At 42.4% G+C, this 26,170-nt stretch overlaps 2 protein-coding genes across 6 annotated transcripts in view; one reads left to right on the top strand and one right to left on the bottom strand.

Moving 5' to 3' along the window:
* Positions 1-4,599, bottom strand: part of Fbxo15 (F-box protein 15) — a 67,637-nt gene extending 63,038 nt beyond the window's left edge. Inside the window, exon 1 of one of the 2 annotated variants that reach the window (XM_071602470.1) lies at positions 4,561-4,599. Coding sequence is in view for 1 of the 2 variants with exons in the window: in XM_027935363.2 (XP_027791164.2) it covers positions 3,984-4,120 (137 nt within the window). In the remaining variant the exon portion in view is untranslated. Of the gene's footprint in view, positions 1-3,983; positions 4,121-4,560 lie in introns of those variants that run through there. The other variant, XM_027935363.2, reaches the window with a different exon arrangement.
* A 146-nt stretch (positions 4,600-4,745) lies between these two features.
* Timm21 (translocase of inner mitochondrial membrane 21) lies at positions 4,746-14,732 on the top strand. Of its 4 annotated transcripts, none has more exons than XM_027935344.2 (6): positions 4,746-5,284; positions 11,603-11,665; positions 11,771-11,868; positions 14,071-14,144; positions 14,232-14,333; positions 14,451-14,732. In XM_027935344.2, exons 1-6 carry the CDS (start codon positions 4,984-4,986, stop codon positions 14,524-14,526), a joined length of 714 nt encoding a protein of 237 aa, XP_027791145.2. In that variant the 5' UTR covers positions 4,746-4,983; the 3' UTR covers positions 14,527-14,732. The 4 variants fall into 4 exon arrangements, with proteins under 4 accessions (XP_027791145.2, XP_027791144.2, XP_027791146.2 ...); XM_027935343.3 differs by having other exon boundaries at positions 4,753-5,284; positions 11,771-11,826; positions 14,232-14,337; XM_027935341.2 differs by having other exon boundaries at positions 4,758-5,284; positions 14,232-14,337.
* The last annotated feature ends 11,438 nt before the right edge of the window (positions 14,733-26,170 follow it).

Raw genomic sequence — 26,170 nt, 5'->3', positions numbered from 1 at the left:
AAGTCAGGTCATATCAGAATACACTACATAAACGAACTTTCCTATTTCTCTAAGAGTAAGCACATGCATACAAAGGAAAGATCTGAATACAGAGAAAAGGTATTACACACACATGCATATATACATGTGTGTGAATATGTATACATATGTATATTACATATATATATATATATATATATATATGATTCATAGGATTAGAAGGTTTAATAGTGGTGGTGATTTTCAAGTGGGGACTGGAAGACTTAAGAGGCAAAACTCCATTTATTTTTCTCATTTTTTTAATATACTGAGTATGTAATAAATTTTAGGAGTAGTTGCTGCTTCAATTTCAAAACTGAGATCTCATGCACATAGCTGCTAGAAGTCACAGTTGGGCAGCACAATCCTTCAGAATGAAACAGTGGTTCTCTGAGGCATCCTGGCAAGTGCCCCCAAAGAAATTGAAACCAGATCTGAATAGAGACAAGGTATTAACACACACACACACACACACACACACATATATATATGTACACATATACACATATATGGATATACACACACATAAATGTGTACATATATGTGTATATATATATCTATATATGTGCATATATATACACACACAAATAATGCATGCTCCTAGATAATTTATCTTCCTTTTTCTTACAAAAATTACCACTTAAATTATGTAATAATTTTCCAAAATCTCTGTGTTAATTTTAGACATCAGAAAGAGTGACTATGTGTCCCTTACCCAGTGGCACCTATCCATTTGAGAAGCACAGAGAGATGGGGCTCAGCTGTGTCAAAGAACACATACCGGCTCTATCCAGTGAGTTCTTCCTGAGAAAGTTAACTCAAATGTCCAGAACTTATGAAAGCCTGCTGCAGAAATTTTCAAGAACTGAATAAAGTCACCTGTTATGTAAATTAATATTTACATAACCTATAATGTAAATAAAATAATCTTCGTGGATTTCTTAAATTCAAGCTGTAATTCTCCCAAAGATAGTTTCAAATAGTGATCAAGCAGGCAAATCCTGTTTGGTCCTAGTTATTTAAAAAACAACAACAACAAAAAGTACCAAAGGCTTTTCCCTAGTCTGAATCCCTAAACCAGTAGCAAATGGATATGCCTCTATCTTTGACTAAACATTTAACAGGGTTCATTTAGTAAGTACAATTCTACCAATACTTGTTAGGTGGATACTCACAAAGTAATGTGCTAAGTGCTTTAAAACTTATTTCATCCTATTTCATTTAATTGAAAGTGAAAACTGTTTTTTCACAAACATATTTTAACACTTTAAAAATGCTAAAATCTTTTTTTCTGTTTTGTTTTTCTCACAATTAAAATACATCTCATGGAGTCCATCATTTCACAGAAGACAAAGGCTCTAATTAGGCAATTAAAGAGACTTGTTCAAAGTCCCAAGCTAGGGCAGGGAGCCCCAAGACCCAGCCTGCTATTTTTCCCTTCAGAGGTCTTTTTCCATGTTTGGCCTCTTTTAAGATTTTAAAGATTTTAAATTTTGACACTGTTGAAAGCAGATTTTTATTCTTCCTAAAACCAACTGTACATTGTTAAAGGCCATACAATTAGCATATAAGTTAACTTGTATGCATGTTCTCCTGAGATCTAAGTCTGAAGACACAAGTGGTGTGAAAATACTTTGTATACAATCAGTGACTTGAAAAACTGTACTCTATATGTGTAGTTTGAAATGAGCTACAGTCTGCCATCATGCATAGCAAATTAGATAAATAAATAATTTTTTAAAAGATCTATGTCTGATATACTTACTGGGGCATATTTGGTTTAAAACACTTTTTTTTCAAGTGACAAATTTTTGCCTGATAACTTTGAATAAGTTTAATATTTTAAAAATCTAATTTCTCTGCCTTCTTTTTAGTATCTAGTAAATCAAATCAATTAGGGTAGATAAAAACTGAGCCAACTTGATACATGTGCTGCTATATTTCTTACAGGTGACAGTTATATGTAGACTATTAAAATAGCACTTAATAAATGCTTATTCACATCAGTTTTCCACAATAAGACATTAAAAGTAATGCTTTGTTGATGCAGCTATCCACTCCTTGTCATTTACCCAAAAGAACTGAAATTAGCATACTATAGGAATACATACATACCAATGTTTATAGCAGCACAATTTACAATAGACAAGTTATGGAACCAGCCTAGGTGCCCATCAATAGAAGAATATATATGGAAAATGAGGTATGAATACACAACGGGGTTCTACTCAGCCATAGAAAAGAATGAAATTGTGCCATTTGCTGGTAAATAGATGGAACTGTAAAAACATCATGCTAAGTGAAATAAGACTGAGAAAACTAAGGGTTGAATGTTTTTTTGTGATATGCAAATATAAAGAGAAATAAGGAATTAAAAAGGGGGACCTCATGAAAACAGAAAGCAGAACAGTGGAGTAGAGGAAGGGGACTGAGGGAGGAGAGTTGGAAAAGGGCAAGAACTGCGGAAAGAAACAAAGTATTCTATATGCATCTATGAGTATATCATCATGAATTCCACTTTATGTATAACTGTAATGCACGGGTTAAAAAATAAATAGAAGGAAGACCAACAGAATAGAGGTAGGGGATCAGGAGGGAGAAGGCATATAAGGGGGTAGTACTGGGGATATAAACAGCACAAAATTTTATTAAATGCCATTCATATGTCAAAATGAACTCCACAACTGTGTTAAACTATAATGCACTTTTAAAAAGTAGCTCCTCAAACCAGTTATTCTATTTTTAGCAGTTCCACACAGGACCCTGCCCTGCCGCCGCCTCTCTTAGGCTTAGGGACCCAGGGAGGCCTCTCTGCATTGTGGGTGGCCGGAGGGCCAGGCTGGGAGCGGGAGGCCCTGCCCTCCAGCCGAATCCGGTAAATGGAAGTCACCGTTTACCAAGTAGCGTCTATACCCGTTCAAACCACAGGCCGAAAAGCAGTTTCCCATGCCAGGCATGATGACTGGCACTGTAGTGAACATCATTCCACCAGGAAGTTCACTCAACTTACAAAGAAAAGATTCGTCATGAAAAAGTCATTCTGCTTCCCCCAACAGAGCACTACATAAAAACTAATTTTAGTAAGTGAGGCAAACTGACTTAAAGCTTAAGTTTCCTACTTAAAAGCCAGTTTTTCTGTTCTGCGTAATAATTCTTGCAAGCACTGTGACCTTCGGTTTGCCACAGGGTTGTGCTTTATCCAGCATTACAGCCTTTCACACAAGAACTGCTGTCGTGGCACTGAAGAACGGGGCTGTGCTTCAGAGACCAGGGAGGACAGATGCACTCCTCCAGTCAGGGGAGGGGGAAAAGAAAACTTGAGGTGACATCGAAGGCTTCAAGGCAATTGGCCTTTCACTTCGTAGCCCAACAGCCTTGGGAACAGGGAATCCTCAAGAACGTACGATCTTAGCATTATTCCTCCACGGAATAACGGGGACAGGGCCAGACACAGCTGCGAGGAAACGGGGATGCAGTGCGGAGCCTCTGCAGCTCGCAGGCACTCGGGTCCTGTGTGGAACTGGCGACCTGGCCCGCGGCGGCGGCGCAGCGCCTCCCCGACCAGCCTCCACCAGAGGACCGTGCCGGGGAGCGACGGCGCCCAGCCGCCAGCAGGTCGGCCCCGGGGAGGTCCGGGGGGTTGCCCCTCCTGGCCCACACCTAGGGCAAGGGGTGATTCCCGCCCCAGACTCCTGCAGACACCGGCGGGCCGCCCGCGGCGCGGCCTGGCAGAGCCTGCCGCGCGGGCGGCGCTGGGCTCCTCTCGGGAAGTACCAAAGAGTAGGAAACCCACTTTTCCAGGGTGAGGGGACCTGCACCCTTTCCCGCTTTTAAAAAAAAAAAAGCGCGCCACCAGTCACGTGGCGACGTCCGACCAATAAAAGCACTCGCTCCAGAGCAGCCGGCGGGGACGTCCGCCAAGGGTTCCCGGGTGGGTTAGACACGCCAGCGGACCCCACTGTCACCTGAACCCGGTGGCCCCGGCACGCCACGCGGCCGACCCCGCGCTGCCCCGCGGCCAGCCGCCACCCTGGAGGGGCCCGCGCTGCGCCTGGAGGCCAAGCCAGTGCTGCCTCAGGATCCGCCCGCGGCCGGTCGCCATGGAGACCTGGTGGGGCCCGCCCAGCGGCGCGACGCTTCGGAGAGAGCCTGGGCGCACGCGCAGAAGCGCGGCCGCCTTCGCGCGTGCGTGGACTGGCGCTACTGACGTTGTCGCCTAGCTACCAGATGGCGTTCTAGACGCTTTGGGGCCCGCTTCTTTCCCATGCCCCCGTCGTTCTGATGCCCAGGACGCCAAGCGTCAAGAACGCCGCTGGGACTTTACGACACCCTTGCCTGCTTTTTGGCATCCCCGTTCATTTTCACTTGGCTGTTGTCTGGTTTTCTTGAGAAAAAACAGAAATGAAATTATTTGCCAAAAAGTTCAAATGGGCCACCATGAGGCGAAGTATTCTCCAGTTAACACAGCCTTCTCCAGAACGATCACGAGAACACACAGTTTACATCTGCTCATTTGGTTCTTGCAACCTCTGCTTGACCTACCAGGACTGAGGCACAAGTTCCTGCGGCCCCTCCCCCTGCCTCCGGATGATGCGCGGCGCATGCGTGGCCATACGCGTAGAGGCCTCTGGGAGGCGCGGAGAGGGACCACGCGCTTGGCCGCCTTGCATTGTGGGAGATGCAGTGCTTGCCGCGGCCCTCGCGCCGCCCAGCAGTGTGCAGCACGGTCCGGGAACTGCCATTCCCAGACACCCCGGGGTTTCCCAGGCTGCTCTGCGGAGCAGTAGGGCGTGAATGTCAGCGCGGAAGGGTCAGGGCGCTCTCACGCAAGTTGGAGGCCGGGAGGGAGGCGGGCGCCGTGGAACGTGAAGGTGTGGATTTGTGCGGGGCTGGCCAGTGGTGTTGTGGATTGCGAAGCTTTGCTGCTTGTCGTTGCGTCCCTGAGCGGGACGGCTTTCTGTGAACATGATGTGTACTGTCCTAAGAGCTCTGCAGTACGCCGAGAGGCTGCACAGGTCCTCGGGGAAGCGGCTGTTGCTGCCAGACCGTGGGCTTCACGGGGCTGCCTTGAAGACTCAGCCCAGTTTGAGGTGGGGCTTGCGAGAGCAGAAGAAAACGGCGCAACCTAGATCTGTTCTTGGACTCGTCCAGAAAACGATCTGGACACAGGGACCGAGCCCCTGCAACGCACCGGAGGACCGCCGCAAGCAAGTGTCGGTGCACCGAGATCGGAGAGCGGAAACCGCGGTCTCAACCTCCCAGAAAGGTAAAGGCAGTACTTGTCTTCCAGTCAACCTGACAAGAGCTGACAGTGTCCTTCTACCAAGTTTACACCTAAGGAGGGAAAAACGATTCACACAGAAGAACCGTTAAACTGTTTAGAACCAGGTTTCAAAAATTCGAATTTAGATGTATGGAAGTTGATCTTGAATTTGAGCATTTTGTTGCATACTGTCTAGGAGATTTTTCTCAGCATGTGTTTCAATGCCTGTGAGAAAGAGAAATTGGATAGGATAAATTGAAGAGAGAGATATTATCAAGTTATAACTAATAGGAAAAACTCAGTAATCACTTCATGGAATAATTGATGCTGTTCCCAGATCCTGAGCTACACTTTGAAGACTATAAAATGAAAGACATGCAGAACATCCCTTGCCCTCACACATTAGGTGCAGTAATAGAACATACAAACAGGAAAAATGAAATGTAATTTAGTCGGGAAAGTCAAAGGTATTTTAACAGGTATTTTAAGTTTAATTTTTTTCTTATTGTTGTGTTCTTCATTTCACAAGTATGTGGTAGGAAAAATTAAAGGCACAGAAAGCAATTCAGGCACTCATATGTCGCAGATAAAACAATTGTTTAGATAATAATTTGTGTTATTTCAGTTAATGTTCCTAATTTTTAACAAAAAATGGTATCCTGCCAATTGTTTTGTAATCTGCTGAGCATGCCAAAAATATAATCTTTTGTTTAGGATAGCAGTTTAGCACACACAAAAAAAAAAACTGATACGCAGAAATGAAAGATAAAGGTATGCATATGTATGTTATTCTGGCTCAAGGGCCAGTATTGCTTGCACTACAGACTGGACCTGCCATAGAGTCCTTTCTTGATGTGGATCCCATCCAAAGGTGACAGCACTTCTTGTTACTCAGTGAATGAATGGGAGCAGTATTTTCAAGTGTGGAATACACTGCCTCCAAAATGCAAAAAGACCTGCCATGCATTGTGGTCACAGTGTAGAATGCAAGAATTTGCCTTTTTTTTTCATGGGACAGAATGGCATGGCATGTCTGAGACAGAACCTCCTGCAGGTCTCATTGATATGGTTAGTGAGCCTCTGAATCTAACAATTTTTTTTGTTGTTTAGGCCTTTGTCAGGCCCATCATTCACACATGAAGCACATATCTTACCAAATTTTCCAGTACACTTGCCACTTACTACTTATTGGCTCCAACAAAATGGCATCTACATAACAGTCAAACAGGTGATTTTGCTGAATGTTTGAAATAGCATTGTCCAAATAAAACTTTGTGCAATAATGGAAATGTTTTATATCTGTGTTATCCAATATGATAGCCACTGGCCACATTAAGAGAGTGAGAAAGTAAGCAAATCGTGGGCAAGGACACAGGTATCCCATTTTTATTACCATGCACTACTTCTGCTCCTCCTCAGTAGAGGTAGGAAAAAAGGCATTCTTCAGATCACCAATGCCATGAGGCTGTATAAATGTGCTCCCATAAAGTTCCCATGTTTGGCATTATTACATCTACATTGGGACTGCTACTTGGTTTAGTTTGCATTGATCCGCATTATTCTCTAGCATCTGTCTGGTTTTTGAAGGGGAAGGTTGGTGGGAGTATAATGGAGACCACTGCCCTACTCTGTAAGGTATAACTATGGCTTCCTTATAGCTTTGGTGAAGTGCCCTCCAAGCCCTCCTATGAAACGTGGCTAGCTGTTGGGTTCAGAGTTCTCTCTAGTATCCACTCTAGCATGCCTGATGAGCCTTTGCTCCATTGTTTGCCACTTCTGTCCTCTCATTTTCACATCACTTCATGGGGACCATGGCTGTTTCTAAGTTTCCAAGAGCAGACATGACTGCACTTCAGTTCCAGGGGCGCTTACCTGATTGTTGTGTTCTTGATCTCAGGAGGGTACCCCATGTAAATCAACTCTCAATCAGCCATGTTTGTATTCTGTGACCTTGACACACACCCTTTAAGAAAAGGTCATGTATATGTTTTCCAAGCAGTATTCACAGTATGGTTTATTTTTCTCCTTCTCACACCCAAGTTATGTTGTACCTTGGCCAGGAAAGGAGGTTGTAGACACTTCTTGAGGAGAGTATGTGTCTTGCTAGGCAGAAGCCTCACCTGGTCTTTAAGAAGTAAGACATTATAGATTTTAATGGGGAAGGAGTGAGCCGCTTCTTCAGGAGAATCTGAATATAACAGATTTTTTTAGAACATTGACCTCAATATTCTTGTACCAAGCTTCACATTCCCTTTACGCCCCAATCAGGGCATGGCCCTGGCTTGGCAGAGCTGACGTGTTTGCCATGCCAGCCTCTTGCTACTCTATTACCTTGGCCCTGACCCTCAGCCTTTTCTGTCTTCTGGGTGCAGCATGAATCTCCTATGCCCCAAATCTCTCTTGCCTTTCCCACTTCACCTTCACTGGTGAAGATTATTACCAAACTCTCCCCTGCCTTACCTAGTATATCCCTCCCCCACCCACAACCATGCAACCCAAGTCCTAAAATTTCCTAGTCCTCCAGATTTTTCAAAATAACACCAACCAGTGCATTCTTGTTTCCCACTATTCCATTCCAGCTCATCATCGTGGGCAAAAGCTGCAACAGTTGCCTAGAACTGCATGCTGGGTACTGCATGCTGGGGCCTGTCAATGCTCCATCTACCACCAGGCATGGAGAGTCCTCATTGCCAGTTGAGTGGCTGGTGATCCATTTCCAAAATTTCAATTTGGAACTGCTTCATTGGACCACTCCTGGTAGCACCTGTTGTAGATCATCCCAGGGAAACAGACAACAGATTTGCATAAGGAGGTTTATTGGGGAATGTTCTGATAGTACATGTTGAGGGGTAAGGAAAGCAGTATTGGCAGAGGGAGGAGCTCAAGTGCACTTGCAAGAAGGGCTTCAGCCAGTGGTCAGTGAACTCTGAAACTATGCCGCAGCCCGGCTGGCTGGGCAAAATAACCGGGGGGGTGACGAATAACTTGTGTACCTTGATACAGCAGGAGTAGGAGCCCTTTATTGCAGGACAGGAGCGGTATTTATACATTCCACACAGCTTATCTAATTAGCATAAACTAGATACATCAGTCAACCAATAAGAAATCTCCACACATAATGGCTCACTGGTGTTACTTCACAAACCACTCCCTCTGGCATTTTGCCAGGCGCCATCTTGACTTGTTTACAGACCCTAACATTTCCCTGGCAAAATGCCAGGTGCCATCCTGACTTGTTTACAGACTCTAACAATTCCCCGTTTTGTTTAATTTAAATAACGACCATAGTGGGTTTTACACAAACACCATAAATAATCTGCTATAAGCAAAAGGGGAGGATACAAAATTCCACAATACCAAGCCACTTGATGGCTCCATGCAAGAAGCCCTTGGAAAAATTATACCAGCAATGACACCGTTAGCAAAGTTACAATTTGTTGTAGATTACAGTTTGTTGTCTCAGTCCAGATAAAGCAGTGTCTCAATAGATTAACTCACAGTCCAGGTAAGTTCTGCAGGCAGCTAGCTTAAATCACAGTCCAGGTAAGTTCTGCAGGCAGCTAGCTTGATCCGAAGTCTTGTCCGTTTCTCAGCCGAAGTCTCGTCCGGTTCTCAGCAACACTGGAAATTCTTCCACCTTCGTCTTCACTGGCACTGGGACGAAGGCAGGAACTCCGGATGGCTAAAGAAAATCCTGTAGTATTCTACTAAGAAAACCTTCTGAACAATTTAGTACATTATCTCAAGGTTTTTTTTGCATTTGAAATAAGCATTAATAGTGCTCATTACTCATCAGCTTCCAGGTGTGGGAGAACCATTGTAGCTTAGTTATTGGCATTGAAAATGACCAAACATCAGGGACACCAGTAGCGTCTTCTGCTGGCTGTAGTGCCTGGGCAGCTCCAGATGGCCCTGGGGAGTGTCCCGGACTCAAACTGCTACTGGGCATAGGGAGCAAGAGCCTGCGAGACTGTGCCTCCACGTCAGGTCTAGATTTGGGCTCGAGGCAGTGGAAGAGCCAGCTCCCCGGCCAGGAGGCGGGGAAGGGCCAGTCGCCGCCGCCTCTTGGAAAATCCTTGCTGCGCTGTGACTGGCTTGCACACTCGGCAGCCGCCTCTCAGCTTCACGCACCCTCCGGTAACGAAAAGTATTTAGTAATAGCCTTTTGCTGCAACTTCTTTCCTGATAATCTTTCTTCTTCTGAACTTTCTTTTTCTTTCTGACTAGAGTTCCTGGGCTCTTATCAACACATGCCCTAACTATTCTTGGTTTCACTGGGGTGCCTCTTTCCTTAGTAATTTACTTCTCACCCCTTCCATATTTTCATCACAAAGACAATACAACATTTCAAGACAAAACAAGACACAAACATACTGTATCAATCTTCTCCATTTTCTCAAAATGACCATATTTCCTCTCGCCCTATCTACCTAGGGACGAGCAGATTTGCTCCCGTCCTATCTATGGACGGGCAGCTTTTTTTCGTCACTTACCCCCGAGTGTCCCAGGGCTCCCCATAACGGGCCACCATCTGCCGCAGCCCCGCTGGCTGGGCAAAATAACCGGGGGGTGACGAATAACTTGTGTACGTTGATACAGCAGGAGTAGGAGCCGTTTATTGCAGGACAGGAGCGGTATTTATACATTCCACACAGCTTATCTTAATTAACATAAACTAGATACATCAGTCAACCAATAAGAAATCTCCACACATAATGGCTCACTGGTGTTACTTCACAAACCACTCCCTCTGGCATTTTGCCAGGCGCCATCTTGACTTGTTTACAGACCCTAACATTTCTCTGGCAAAATGCCAGGCGCCATCCTGACTTGTTTACAGACTCTAACAAAACTAGGCAGGCCAGGACCTAGGTGAGAAAGCTCTTTTCTGGTGAAGGAATTTGCAGAGAGGAACTGAGAACTGTCAGCTACCACTCCTCCCTGCAGCCAGCAGTACCCATACTGCACCACAGCACCCACTGCAGGAAGTGTGGAGAATTGTAGAAACAAATACTAATGAGGTTTTTAGGTATGAAGATAGGTCTAAGAGGTCAAGAAGAGTAAGGTAAGCAATGAGCAGCTTCCATTGGTGATACTTATATATTAGCAATAGAAATTTTTTGAATGCGTAAAATGTGGATAATATTCAGCACAGCCTTTATACATAGTAGATATGTAGTAGCTATCTGTGATTGAATAAATAGAAAAGACAGCCTATCAGGAATGAATGTATTGAGAAAGACACAATCAGAAATCCAAGGTATGGAGCCTGTGACCTGATTCAGGTAATAGGCTCAAATGAAGCTATCAGTATACTTCCAGTTGGGGGCTGGTACACTACTGGCAATTGATAGTTATCAAGGTGTTATGACAGTAATGAGATGGAATGAGGTGGTGTCACCATAGGCTTTTCCACACCTGAACCTAAGTAAAGAAATGGGATTTGTGGTGACAGTTATTGTTTAGATCAGTCTCATGAGCTGAACAGATTTGGCAGATGCACTATTTTTATTGTTTGAATCACATCTTTTAAGGTAGGATTGTAGCTCAATGGCAGAACATCCCCGGGTTCAAAACAAAGAAGTCTTCCTAAAGTGGTGAATAAATCAAATATATAAACTAATGCCAAGGAAGTAATGTACTTTTTCAGCATCAAAAAAGCAGTGTAGTTGTAATTGCAACTTTTTGCACAAAGATGTCTTGATTGAATTTATTTAGCTCCCAGAATTTCTCTTTACTCCATCTGGGCATCTTTTATCTATGTGGGAAAAAATAAGTGCAGTGTAGTCTCTATGTAGGTTCTTCTTTTTTTAAGTTTGTTTGATTCATAATTCTTCTGTTGAGATAAATTCCTGTTCTGAATTCAGTTGTCTTTGTATTTTATGCGCCAGTCAGTGGGGTTACAGAAGGATGGCATTTGGGAATGTTACTGACTGTTAAGGTTTAATGATCGTTTTGGTCTCTTTGGTTGACAAGCCAATACTTCTTAATCTGTGCACTGGACCTGTGTCCAGAGCTGCCTGATACGTGGCACTCTTCTTATTCTAAGAGACTGGATGAGGAGTCCTCCTCTTAGAAAGTAAGACAGTATCAAGATTATAACATTAGATGAAATTAAAACTAGAGACTTCTAGGCACTGCTCTGAGATCCTGCTAAAACTCCAAAGCATAGGGAGATTCCAGAGCTGCCACTGAGAAGGCACCAGCATTGCTCGCTTTAACTCTGACTTCACATGTCCCCTGCTGCAATGCCAAAGAAGCTGGAAGTGGGGCTGCTCAGAGGGGATACACCTGTGACTCCTTGGCATTTTCTCTTTACAGTGAAAGAAGCTGGAAGAGATTTCACCTACTTAGTCATCGTGGTCATTGGAATCGGCATAACAGGTTGCCAAAAACAGCAAGTACAACATCCCTGAACATTTTTTTTTACTAACATATCTTCATCTCTCACTCTTGGTTTGCTTCATCATCTTTTCCTGTGATTTTCAGGTGGCTTGTTCTACACGATTTTCAGAGAACTCTTTTCTTCATCCAGTCCTAGTAAGGTATATGGGAAAGCCTTAGAAAAATGCAGATCACATCCCGAGGTTAGTTCTCTGATGAGAGGGAGAACATGTGGGGGAGGCAGAAATGGGCCCAACTAAAATACCAGTTCTGAACCCAGGGGATTCATGGAACAGCACATAGTGGTTGGGTTGTGATTAAGTGTTTGTTCTGTACTTGAAATGCTTGGATCACAAGCACCCAAAGGTCTGTGTGTGGATGTTTTCATCCTAATTGTACAGTGAATTTTTTACTAGTTGCTCATAGATAATCACCAAAGTGTCAAACTCAAGCAGTCTGTTTCTAGTCTTTTAAAATAACTGTTTCGTGGTCTTGTGATCATAACAATAATTGTTAACATTGCCAAAAGTACGTCATGTGCCAGGCATTGTGCTTAGTGACTCCGTGCATCATCTCATTAAGTCTCGCAGAGGCCCTTGGCATTAGGTCTTACTCTTGTCTCCAGTTGCAGAGGGGAAAACTGGCACTATTAACTAACTCAGCCTCAATCACTGAACTAGGTGAGAGCCAGAACCCAAATCCAAGCTGGTCGGTTTCCACATCTTACCCTGCTGGGCACAACCTTCCTCAGCCATTCCCTGGGAGGAGTTGACATGCAGCCACACTGTGGTTTCTGAAGGAACTTTCCAGAAGGAAGGCTTTAGATCATAACCATCCAGTCACAGTTTGGAAGACATGGCCGTGTGTGACAGATACCTTACTCCCTTGGGGGAAAGCTTCAGCATTGAAAAGCATTCCTTGCTGAAATCCTAATTTTGATACCTTGAAAGGTGACAGCAGATGGCATCATAAATATCAGGGCCCAAGAAGTGAGGTCAGAGAAGCAGAGTCTACAGTCCTCAGCCAGGGGCAAGATGAAGGCCACAGGTTTTCTCAGCGTGGTGTGCTGTGCTGGGTTCCCTGGAGCAGGGCTCTGAGTGCTTCATCAGTCTCTGGTCGTGTCAGGTGTGTGTGGCTCAGCAGCCAGTGGGCGCTGGCATTTTTATTTTCAATGTGTTGATTTCTCTGAACTGGACTCTGGTTGTTAGTCTGTGTGAACCGTGGAGAGGGAGGCAGGAAGTGAGAACTGTCCCTGAGAGAGTTGAAAATGGGCAGGGACTAAAAAAGGTTCCTACTATGGTTATTGGGAATCAAATTATATCTGGATTGATCTAAGTTATCTGCTTTTATAGTTGACAAAAATAATATCAGTAGAAACCTAGTTAGATATCAGGATGCATCTCTGAGAACAGGTGAAGAATTTTTGTGTTTCACGAACCCAGCATCTCATAGAATTCACGGCATTTTGAACAAAAACAAAATCCATAGAATAAACACAGAGTATGATATTACTAGGGCCAACTTAGTTTGCTTCCAAAAGGAACTCTGAACAATAATTAAGTTTTAACAATTTAGTTTTGTCAGTAGTTTTTAAGGTCCCAAGGCTTCTTAGGCACCATGCTTGATTGAAAAATAGGATTAAAAAATCCTAATGTTCTGATACTGATGTGTTTAGTCTATTAAGTAAATTATTTGGACAGTGGTTCCTTGGTTTCAGGCATACAGATCTTAAATATCTCTCATCTTACATAGTATCCTTTTCTTTTGTGTCTGGAAATTGTGATAGTAAAGATGCTCAGCAAAGAGACAAAGACAATTTTACAAAATTGAGGGTCAATTTTTTCTTTTTAAGTTTGACATCAAATTTGTATTTTTTAGAGAGAGTCCAAAGCATTTGCTTTTTAAGTTAAATAAAAAATACATTTCTACTTCATGTGAATTTTACCATTAACAATAGTAGATTCACACCTGATTTTGAATATGCTATTAATTCTTGGGTTTTTTCCCTCACTGTTTGAGTAACTTGACTCATTTCAACATCACAGTTTTGGGCATTAAACCCCATATATTAAATGTCATTCAAAGTGTTCGTACATTTTTTACCTTGAAACCACGACGTGTTAGAGGAATGTTTAGGCACTGTTTTGTGTTCTTTTGTAAACGAAGTGGAGCAGCTTCCTCTAGCCCACCTTGGCCACTACAGGTGAGTGCCAGAAGGTCCGTTTCCATTTCTGGGCATGAGGTGACTTGAGCTCTTCAGGGATGACTTTTGCCACACATCCTCCTTTCCTGGCGTTCGCATCACTGAGTCACCGTGTTTTAAAGGGACGGGCCTGCCCGGCTTTCCCCGAAGGCACGTGGTGTGCAGAGCCGCTCCCTGGAACTGACCAGCGCCTTCTCCGCAGGTGGTCAGCGTCTTCGGGGAGCCCGTGAGAGGCTACGGGGAGAAGACACGCCGCGGGCGGAGGCAGCACGTCAGGTGCCGCGGGCGGGGGAGGCGGGTGGCCTGCGGGTGGCCTGCGGGTGGCCTTGGGGACTGGGTCTTACTTCGCCCCTTCCTCCGCAGCTTCATCGAGTACGTGAGAGACGGGCTGAAGCACCTGCGCGTCAAGTTCTACATCGAGGGCTCCGAGCCGGGCAAGCAGGGGACGGTGTTCGCTGAAGTGAGGCAGGTGGGCCAGCGGGGCCAGCGGGGCCAGCGGGGGACGGGCCGGCGGGGCGGCCGTGGGGCCGAGGGCGCGGGCGGCGCTGGGAGGCGGTCAGGCTGGAGACGCGTGCTTTTCAGAACCCGGAGGGTGGCGAGTACGAGTTTCAGTACGTGTTTGTGGAAGTGGACGCCTACCCTCGAAGGACTATCGTGATCGAGGACAACCGAGGCCGCGAGGACAACCAAGGCCGCGAGGACTGAGCCGGCAGCCTTTGCCCAGCAAGGGCGCTGCGCACTCCCGACAGCGGAAGAACAGGGTCTCCGACAGCTCAGACAAGCCACGTTAGGGATTTTCTTGTGAAAAATCATGAAAGAGAGCATATTTTATGTTTCCTCATTAAAATGTCGATCATGACAGCATTTTTGCATCTTTTATGATGAGAATTTTTTGTTACTGAAAAAGAACAGATTTCAATATTTTATGCTTTTTTATATTGTATAGTTGTTTTAAGCCTAAAGAATAAAATTACAACTAAAAGAAAGATGTCAAAAGCACCTTCCATTCGTGTACTTTGGAATCTGACATGAGATACATGTGAAAATATTTGAGAACTGTAGTGAACCAGATGAAGAATACATTAGGAAAGGTTCTACACGGAGTTTTAGAAGCCTATTCCCTCGGCACCAGATGGGAGCATTATCCCTAGTGGGAAAAGCGCAGGCTCTGCGGCAGGTGCCCGGGCTCTCACCCCTCCTCTCCTAGTTACCTTAGCTTGTCAGCCCTCACCAGAGGTTGGGGTGACTGAGTGAGATAAGCGTGCAAGTGCCTGAACCAGGGCACCATGAGGTGTTTCCAGCCCACTCAAAGCTTATGCTGATACTTCACATTGCTAAGAAAAGCCTAGAAAGCAATGGAGGTCATTTAAATGTGTGTATTAGGTCTTTTTAAATTTTTTTTTTTTTTTTTTAATATGACCACCCTGTTTAATTTGAAGTCTTTGCTAGGAATTTCTTAAAAAGTGACTTCCTCTTAAAAAGTACGTACTGCTCATGTGACACTTAAGTGCTGTGTGTACTGGGTAGTTTAGAAACATCTTTCTCCATAGTGGCTTCGGAATGGTGTCTCTGCAGTCAGGTGTTTCTTCTTCTCCTGCAGAACTGTGAGTGCAGGGGTTTCCAATGTATTCTTGAGATTGTAGGCTATTGGGGGTAGAAGGACTCCCAGGCTATCTCACCCACTTAGTTTATCTCCCTCCTTACACTAGTGAGTGTTTTGGTTTAAGTGCTCGTTTTAAATGATTAATTTTAATTCTAAAAATCCCAAACATGTAGAAAGTGTGGAAAGAATCTGAGCAATGTGCTTGTCTCCCTGCTGTAACACATGTGAAGTGACAGGCTGAGCTCTGGACTTGGGCTCCGTCTCCTAGTTAGTGTTTCCTGTCCGTCCCAGTAGAATGCTCTATTGCTGTGTTTTTTTATTTCCCTGAGGTGACAACATGTAACAGGCTGAGAAGTTCTTCCTGCCATGTTAAAATTCAAAAAATCAGACCTGATTTCAGACCTCATAGCAGTTGTCAAACTGCATCTGGACACAGAACCCTGGCATCTGTGCTCAGGTGGGGATTTAGTCACCCTCTCTGACCCTGTTGTTTGGTTTAAGACCATTTGCTTTCTCTGTATTCAGCTTTACTTACCTCCCATTTTATTGCATACCCATGTCCCTTAAGTTCTAAGCTTACCAAGTTACTTTCATGTATGTTTAAGAAACCTAATTATTTCAAAAGGAAACATTTCTGAGCCCATGAGAGCTTCTTCTATATAATACAGAAAAACATAATGTGTAATTTTTTAGTTACTTATTTGAGCATCTTTAACCAGCTTTTATTCTGGCATCTCTGTCCACAGGCTTCTTCTCCCATCTTCTCTGAATTCAGTTCAAAAATCTCGAGGACATATCTGACTGCCCAATATCCCTCCTCTATCATTTCTGTGCATTTACAAATGATTTGGTCATTGTCTTCTCAGGCGGTTGTCCCTTCATGCCCAGTCAGTGAAATTTTATGACCATTAAGAGTCAGGCAGCGTTTCCTCTCATGGTCTTTACCTCCTAAATGAAGAGACAGGTTTCAAGTCAGAAGTTTTGTGAGGTTCTGCTTACTGAGGAATGAGATTCCAGCCTAACTACCTTGCAGGCCCCTTTACAACTGTGCTAGGAATGCTTTATTAATTTCCTTCCATTTAGTAAACTAATACAGGGATGCTACTTCTGTTTCTTTTACTCTTACCCAAATATAACTTGCCAACTTCTAATTGATGGATTTCCACTTAGGGATATACTTTTTTTAAAAAAACTATTTTAATTTTTCTTAGTTGTAGTTGGACACAATATCTTTATTTTATTTATTTTTATGTGGTGCTAAAGATCGAATCCAGCACCTCACACATGCTAGGCAAGTGTTCTACTGCTGAGCACAACCCCAGACCCGGGATATACTTATTTTATATCCTACTATGCAGTAACCCTACTGTAGCACCACTCAGGTATGCCATGTTAGATTTCATTCATTCATTCATTCAAGAAATATTTGTTGAGTATATGCTATATGTCAGACCCTACATTGGGTGCAGAGATCCATAAAAAGAAAAATAATGACCCTTGGCCTTGAGGAACATCAAATAGATAAAATACTCCAGTGGAGTTGTGACAATAGCACGGGCTGTCTGGGACTTCAAAGAGGAAGAACCATTAGAGATGTGATCATCGGAGTATAGAATGCAAGGGAGGATGAACACAATTTAGATGTGCCCCAAGGCCATCCACCATAGCCACAAATTGACTTAAATGTTTCTCTGATTTCACAGATAGCTTCTATCATAAGTGAAACACAGACATAAACTTTATTCCTAGTCAGCATGATCCAATGAAATTAGGTACAGACAAATCAGCTTAAATAGGTCTACTTGCTCTAAAAAGAATGTTAACTGTGTAAGAGCCAATGACAACACAGGTCAAGTACTTACTCCTGTGAGCTGTGTGAACTGCTGTAACTGATGTGACCCAGGCTCCTTACGACTCCATTTGTGGTTGGTGGTCTCCTGGTTTGAGAACTATTTTGTGTGCACAATAAACTTTTACAATTTTTTTAAATGATCTGATTTATAGATTATCTACATCTGCCTCTACCAGTAACTTTGATTTCATTAAATGCTCATTGACTGACATGATTTTTTGCCAAAGATTTATCAGCATGTACAAATAGGTATTATTGTTTATCATTTTATAAAAATTAATTGGTTATATCTCACCAAGTTATTAAAAGAATATCAAGGATTCAAAATCACAGGAAGATTCAAGATAATTCTTAATATATCAACAACAACCAGAAATCAAAAACAAATACTAATAATTCATGTCCACAGTAATTGACACCAGAAATATAGAACTAATTGTACATAAACATCAGCCTACTTAAAATCACTGTAAGGAAAAATAACTCATTCTGCAAAATTGGGCAAAAAAAAAAAAAAAGCCTACCCTGTTAGATTACATAAAGGAACTAATATAAATAAATAAGTTTATAATATAAGTAAACAAGTGAAGCATTTCTCTGTCCTGACAGCTTATATTTCCACCCAGAATTGATAGTGTAAGATTTTTTAAAATTTCATAGTAGTCAAATTAACAAGTATTTATTGAGCAGTTCACCTGATGAACTGCAATGATCAGTACTATACAAGGAAGGAACTGGTATTCTTTGAAGCCCTACAATTTAGATCAACTAATTATAAGATATTTAAACATACAGTATAGAGTTTGCAATTCAATGTGCTGATTTACCAAATACCTACATCACCCTACAATGTACCAATTGTTGTTCCATGCACCACACAAAAACACCTTTCCTCCATGACAACTCCAAAGCTGATCCCAACAGTTGGGATTTCCGGATGAAGTAACAAAGCTAGTAAGTGGTAAGATAGGATTTGAACCTAAACAGTCTATTGCTGTCACTCTATTATGTTCCCTATGCTGCCTTTTGTTCTAAACTGGATTGAGGGAGAATGGTAAATCTACCATGAGATGAGAGAAAACCGTAAATTTATTTGAGACTGATAGGGAAGGAAGAGGAGAAGCCGGTGGATGATTGGCCGATGATAGATGAATAGATTAGATAGATAATAGATATGTAGGTAAGTAGAAACAAGCGGATAGGAAGGCAGAAGTCAAGACAGGACACAAAGGTAGAAGAAAAGACTAGAAGAGTCATGACACCTGTCTGGCTGAATTGTGACTCCACAAAGTTTATATGTTGAAGCATCCAAACCGCAGCCCCTTAGGATATGCTTTAAAAGAAGTGATTAAGATTATGTAGATGTATGAATATATCACAGTGCATTCCAATTTCATATATATAATTATAATGTACTAATTAAAGAAATAGATCACACTGGGAAGATGGTAGAAGAAGTCACTTTCCTGGCTGCTCCAGGGCATAAAACCAAGAAAGCAGGCAGCTTCTCAGCAAGGTGGGTGGGGGAGAAAGGGGGGAGGACTTTATGGGGAATTGATACTGGATATTCAAAGCAGATTGGGGACTCAGGAAGTTGGGAAGAAGTCCCCAGCACTGTTGCTGCCAGAGCCATCTCCTCCTCCCCAGTCCCCTCCCCATGAGCAAGTGGAGGGATAAGGAAATTAAAGAGCCCACATTTTTAGGAGGCCTATGATATGTCTTGGTTCAGAGAGATCAGAGATAAAGACAGTGCCAGACTAACCTGAAAGGAGTGCTGCACAATATGCTTGTGTGGGAGAGAAGCCACATCTCTCCCGGCAGCCCACGGAGAAAAGAGAAAGGAGACATTTTGCAGCCACACCCGTGCAGCCAGCAGCTGTGGGAGTTGATTCGTGGCAAACCTGAACTGGGCCCAAAATACAGGCCTGGAAAACCCACACCACACGACATGGTTCCTAATTGACCAGGATAAATCACATGTGGAGAGGGGTTTACGTGGGGGGTATACAGGCCATGGAAATTCACCCAGCTCCAACCCTCCCCCTTGAATCTGGCAACTTGCAGGACCAGCTGAGAGAGACTTGACCAGCTGGGGACAGGAGTGATTGAGTTTGGAGATGGAAACTGAGAGAACAGGAGATGTAGGGGTCCATGGGTGGTGGAGGGAACAAAGGAATGGCTTCTCCAGTGCATGGAGAGATTCCTGGGGTGCAGTCCCCCAGCATGGACTGGCAATTGCTGGGCCCTGGAGGTGCGCTGATTTAAAATCTTCAGACCAGTTACCATTAAACAAAGAAACTGGAACCTACCTAAGCCTAAACCCTGCCTCCAGGAGTTCCACCTCTCATACTCCAGTAGCCCCATGCTGAGGGTGGGCAGACATTACAGTCCAGTCCACCCCACCTAACAGCTGAAAAGGGAAGCCGAGAATTTTTTGAACTCCAACAGAAACAATTCTTTAACTTTTCATAAAGAACATTTTTTCTTTTTTCTTTGCTCTGTTTAATTGTGAACTGAATAGTACATGAATACCTATACATATTTGTCACTTTTTTTCTCATTTCTAGCATTTTTTGAAGGCAGTTATTTTGCATGGCTTAGTCTTTTAAAGGCTAGGATGTTTGATTAGTATATCTTGGTTTTGTTTCGTATTCTTTTTTTTTTTTTTTAATATTTATTTATTTATTTATTTTAGTTTTCGGCGGATACAACGTCTTTGTTTGTATGTGGTGCTGAGGATTGAACCCAGGCCGCACGCATGCCAGGCGAGCATGCTACTGCTTGAGCCACATCCCCAGCCCCTGTTTCGTATTCTTTTATTTTTTTAATTTTTATTTTATATTTTTTCTCTCATATCTCTTTCCCTTGATTCTCTTCTACTAACAGGCAAACACTATTGTTCTTTCACTCTTCCTTAAATTTCTTACTTCTCTTTTCTTTCCTCCTCTCTCATAATCCTCACACATCCTACATCTCTTCTGTTCTCTTTCTGTTCACCATTTGAACTTATAATCCTTTTGCAAACTTACTGTTTTTACTGTAGACAATACTTGATCACATCATTTCTGTTTATTGTGACAACATGTAGATGTCATAGTAGGAACTGTTTGGTTTAAGGCTGTATATTGTTTACATTAGTGGTTGTTATTATTTGTCTCCCCCTAAACAGTGAGGTGCTGGAAACTTTCAGGGACACTATAAGTCCACAAGGTAGAAACTCTCCTGCCTCAGATCCATACTGTTAGATAGTTAGACACACAAATAATATGAAAAAGCATGGGAAAAAAACCACCCCAAATGAATTTTTAAAAAACTTCAATAAAAGAATCCATTGATACCAGCACAGTGTAAGAAATGTCAGAGAAGGAGTTTAGAAAGTTCATATCACAGTGAAACTGATCTGCAAGATAAAGAATGTTGTAAGGAATACAATCAGAAAACTGAAGTGAAAGATCGCTTCAACAGAGATTTTGAAAAAATTCAAGTGGAAATCCTCAAAATGAAGGGATCAATAAAAAAAAATTCAATGGAAAGCATCAGCAGAATAGACCACTTGGAAGATAAAGTTTCAGGCAATGAAGAAAAAACATATAATCTTGAAAATAAATCTTGACCATAGAGAAAAGATGTAAAGAGACCATGAACAGAACTCCCCCAAAACATGGTATAACATGAAAAGAGCAAATATAAGATTTATCAGGATAAATGAAGACTCAGAGATATTAACTAAAGGAATGCACAATCTTTTCAATGAAATAATATCAGAAGTTTTCCCAACCATTAAGAATAAAATGGAAAATCAAATACAAGAGGCTTTCAGGGCTCCAAATATACAAGATTGCAACAGACCCACACCAAGCCACATTATTAAAAAAAATCTAACATACTGAATAAGGAAAGAATTTTTAAAATTGTTAAAGAAAAATGACAATTAACTTTTACAGATAAACAATCCAGATCCCAGTTGATTTCTCAACCCAGATCCTCAAAGGTCTTGGAATGTTATATACCAAGCTGTGAATGAAAATGGATGGCAGCCAAGAATACTACACCCAGTGAAAATAAGCTTCAGAATTGACAATAAAATAAAAACATTCCATGATAAATAAAACTTAAAAGGCTTCACAACTAGAAAGCCTGCACTACAAAACATACTCAAGAAAATATTTTATGAAGAATAAATGAAAAATAAAGATGAAAATCAGCAAAGGGAAGAACTACACCAGAAGAATAGTTAATTAAAGGAGATATTAATTCAAATTAAACACAGAAATAAATCAAAATGACAAGGTTTAAAAATCATTTCTGAATAATAACATTGAATGTAAATGGCCTAAGCTCATTAATCAAAAGACATAGACTGGCAGATAGGATTTTTAAAAAGACTTAACAATATGCTGTCTCTAAGAGACTCACCCACCTCATAGACAAAGACATCCACAGACTGAAGGTAAAAATATGGTGAAAAAACATCATTCACATAGATCTTATAAACAAGCAGCTGTTTCTATCCTCATATCAGATAAAGTAGATGTCAAGCTAAAGGCAATTATAAGGGACAAAGAAGGACATTTTGTTACTGAATAAGGAAATTACACAGCAACAAGATATAACAATCATAAGTATTTATGCCCAACAATGGAGCATCTATGTACATCAAACAAACCCTTCTCAATTTCAAAAATCAAATAGACCACAACACAATAATACTAGGTGATTTTAACATACCCCTCTCACCACTGGATATATCTTCCAAAGAAAAACTAAATAAGCTATAGAACAAAAAACTACAGTTAATAATTTAGATTTAACAGACATATGTAGAATATTTCACTCATTAATGACTAAATAGACTTTTTTTTAAGCAACATATGGATCCTTCCCTAAAATAGACTCTATCTTAGGCCACAAAGCAACTCTTGGCAAATACAAAAATGTAGAGCTAGTACCTTACATTCTATCAGGTCATAATGCAATGAAATTAGAAATCAATGATGAATTTTTTAAAAAAAAGAAGCTACTCTAACACATGGAGACTAATAATACACTATTGAATGATGAATATATAACAGAAAAAATCAGAGCTGAAATTTTAAAAATACTTGGAAGTAAATTAGAATAGTGACATAACATATCAAAATCTCTGGAAGACTATTAAGGTGGTTCTGAGAGGAAAGGTCATTGCATTGAGCTCATTCATTAAAATAATAGAAAATCATCAAATAAATAACCTATTATTACACCTCAAGGCCCTAAAAAAAGAACAAATCAACACCAATAGCAGTGAAAGAAAATAATTAAAATAAGAGCTGAAATCAATGAAGTTGAAATGAAAAAAAAATCAAAAAAACAAAAAGTTGACTCTTTGAAAAAAAATAAATAAAATTAATAAATCCTTAGCCAAGCTAACCAAGAGAAAGAGGGAAAAAATCAAAGTTTAAAATTCGTGATGAAAAGGAAATATCACCATGGACACTACTGAAATACAAACAATAATCAGAAACTATTTTGAAAATTTATACCCCAATATAATAGAAAATCTTGAAGACATCATCAAATTTCTAGAGACATATAACCTATCCATCTTGAATCAGGAGGACATAGAAAATTTAAACAGATCATTTTCAAGCAATGAAATTGAAGAAAGCATCAAAAGCTTACCAACAAAGAAAAGCCCAGGACCGGACAGATTCTCTGCCAAGTTCTACCATACCTTCAAAGAAGAACTAACACCAATCCTCCTCAAATTATTCCATGAAATAGAAAAAGAAGAAACCTTTCCAAACTCATTCTATGAAGCTAGTTTCCCCTTGATACCAAAGCAAAAGACAAATCAAGGAAAGAAAGCTTAAGACCAATATCCCTGATGAACATAGATGCAACCTACTTGGCTTGACCTGGTCATTCTCCATGGCCATGGAAACCAGGGGGGTCCTCCGACCTCTTGCCCAGGCTCAAGAAGAAAAACCACTGCCTGAGTTCTCCTTTCAGTGCTCTCTGGAGAAAAAAAAAGGGGGTTTCCATCCATCTCAGACTAATCAGACTTTTCCTAAGCTGGACGTTTCACCCTGAGGAGTGAAACCTGAAAAGCATATGTGAGGTATGAAGGAGGGAGCAGGGTGTGTCTGCTTCCTGAGGCTGCCAAAGCCAAGTACCACCAATGGGGTGGTTTAAAGAAACAAATGTGTGGTCTCACAGCTCTGGAGACCAAATTCTAGCTGCAGGCAGGGCCATGCTCCATCTGGAGGTGCTGGAGATCCTCCCCACCTCTCCTAGCTTCTAGAGGCCCCACATTCTCCAGTCTCTGCCTGCCCCCTGCACATAGCTTCCTCTCTGTCTTCTGTTATGGGTCTGGCCTACAAGGATGCATGTGGTGGAATTTAGGGCCCACCATATCACCCAGGATAAGTGCATGCTTTCAAGATCCTTCACCCAGTCACATCTTTTGCCATATAAGAATGTAGCATTCATAGGTTCCAGGGATTAGAAAGTGATGAAAGGGAAATATCCACCTTTGGGGAGCCACCTTAAGGCAATATGTGTCTCAAGTTCATCTTTTTTATGAGCCTGGACCCAGGGATTTGAACCCAGGCCTGTTTGATTTTCAAATCCCAAGAGTTTTATTACCAAGTGTTGCCTTCCCTATTTCTTCACCTCTGTGCATTTCAGTTTCCTCATCTCTCAAGTGATGACAATACCTGCCTCATTGGCATTTTATTAGGACTGTCCAAGATCAGACAGAAGACAACTCAACAGCAGCAGGTACATACTGTATTGCAACTATCAATGTATTGATTTTTCCATGAACCAGACAGGATCCCTTGTCTTTGGCACAGATGATGGAAATCAGCCATGTTTTTCCTGGAAGCCACCGGCTACTGTGTGTGATGGGCTGCCAATAAATACTGTCAACTGTATTTATTGATAATTCAAATAAGATGCCTACATTGATTAAGTTAAATATCACAGTAATTGATGTTGATTTTATTTAGCATATAGATGCATGAAGTGGGATAATACAAAAAAACTCATTTCAAATAGTACAAATGAATCTTAATAGGCTCACTAATTTTCATATTATAGAACTATAAAAGTGTTCATTTTCATCTTTATCAAATATGATTACATCGTTCATCATTATCAAGTCATTTCCTTTTTACGCTATTTTTACTGCTAAGACCAGTGTGTGAGGACTGGGCAGTTGTGGCTTCGCTCTCTAGTCTCTTCTTATGGCAGAGCATGAGGGATAGGTGGTGGGGAAACAGGTACCCCGGCACCCTGAGAGCAAACACATGGGAAATCCAGTGACAGGAAAAGCTAAGCACTCTTTCTATGAGGAGTGGGAGGGAACTGGGGCAGCATAGGACCCTTCCTGGGGGAGGAGACTGGGGGTCCCACAGATGCAGGCCACTGTCAACACACAGGGCTGTGTCCCCCCATCTGCACACTCTGCAAGTATGTAATGCCTTGGTTTAAACAGAGAGGGTAACAGAGGGCAGGCGTGCACAGGAAGGAGGGTGAGCAACGTGGACAGAGCCTGGAGACAAAGGACAGGCTGCTCCAGTGTGGGCAGCTGCAGGGCCGTCAGGGGCAGCCAGGACATGGAGGAGTCATCCCACGGGATGATGCACGGATCCATATCTCAGGTGCTTCTCAACTTCAAGTCGATTAGAGTCGTCTGCCTGGGTCACCAGAGCAATGACCACTGGAAGTGTCCCCTCTAAAACCCAAGGCCATTCAATGTGCAGCAGGTGTCACAAAACTCAGAACGAGACCATTGACTCAGATGGCACTGCCTATTATGGCTTGGATACAAGGTGTCCCCTAGAACCTTCCATTATGAGGCCTGTAACCTAATCAGCCTTTCTTACTGTGCATGGACTGATGGGGTGGTAACTGTAGGCAGGTGGGGCGTGGCTGGAGGAGGTGGGTCACTGGGAGCTGCCCTGGAAGGGTGCATCTTCCCTGTGGTCCCCTCCCCCTTGCTTTCTCTCTGTGCTTCCTGGCTGCAGGAGGAGAGCTGCTTTCCTCCACCATGCTCTTCCCCATGAGGTTCTGCCTCACCTTGGGCCCAGAGCAATGCAATCGGTTGTCTGTGGACTAAGACCTCTGAAACCATGAGTCCCCAAATAAACTTCTCCTCCTCTAAGTTATTCCTGTTCAGTACTTTGGTCATGACCATGAAAAGGCTAAAACATTAAAACTACCTGATTATCAGAATCACTCTGGAAATTTTTAAAACTTGATTTCTGTAGGCCTAAGCAAGGCCCATATTATTCTCCCAAAATAAATGTTCACAACCTGGCCTGAAAACAGGCTGTTCCCACAGTTCTGGAGGCTAAGAACCTGCCAACAAAGCACCAGCAAGACCACACTCCCCAAAAGGCTCTGGAGACCAATGCTTCCAGCCTCCTCCAGCATCTGGTGGCTCCCTGCCCTTGTGGCTGCCTCACACCATTTCTGCCTCTGTCACTTCATGGCCAGAATTCTGCTCTCCATCTCCCCATCTCTTCCCTTCTAATGATAGCTGTCATTGGATTTAGGGACCATTCATATAACCCAGGACGATCGCATCTCAAGAACCTTGATTACATCACAAAGATTTCCCAAATAAGATCCCATTGCAGGATCTAAGCACTAGAACACACGGTGTCTTGGGGGTGGGCCATTGCACAATGACAGGGCCCAGAAACCCATCATTTTTAATGGAATCCTGAAGTGACATGGATAGCTGGGGACAACTGGCCAAGAAAATGCCCCCACCTTCAGCTCTTGGTGCCTTAGCAGCCTCTTCATTTGGGGCTGTTGCTGCAGTTGGTTTTGGCCTTGTAAGGAAGCTCTCCTTTT

This window comes from Marmota flaviventris, chromosome 16, assembly GCF_047511675.1.
Source record: "Marmota flaviventris isolate mMarFla1 chromosome 16, mMarFla1.hap1, whole genome shotgun sequence".
Taxonomy (NCBI): Eukaryota; Metazoa; Chordata; class Mammalia; order Rodentia; family Sciuridae; genus Marmota; species Marmota flaviventris.
The sequence above is the reverse complement of the archived record's forward strand: the minus strand, read 5'-3'. Positions and strand labels throughout refer to the sequence as shown.

What these genes read in the sequence shown, in the direction of transcription:
- Timm21 (XM_027935341.2), top strand. Translation starts at nt 4,984, where the DNA reads ATGATGTGTACTGTCCTAAGAGCTCTGCAGTACGCCGAGAGGCTGCAC. An exon ending in CATTGGAATCGGCATAACAG is followed by an intron (nt 11,666 to 11,770) that starts GTTGCCAAAAAC and finishes TGTGATTTTCAG; the next exon opens with GTGGCTTGTTCTACACGATT. An exon ending in AATGCAGATCACATCCCGAG is followed by an intron (nt 11,869 to 14,070) that starts GTTAGTTCTCTG and finishes CCTTCTCCGCAG; the next exon opens with GTGGTCAGCGTCTTCGGGGA.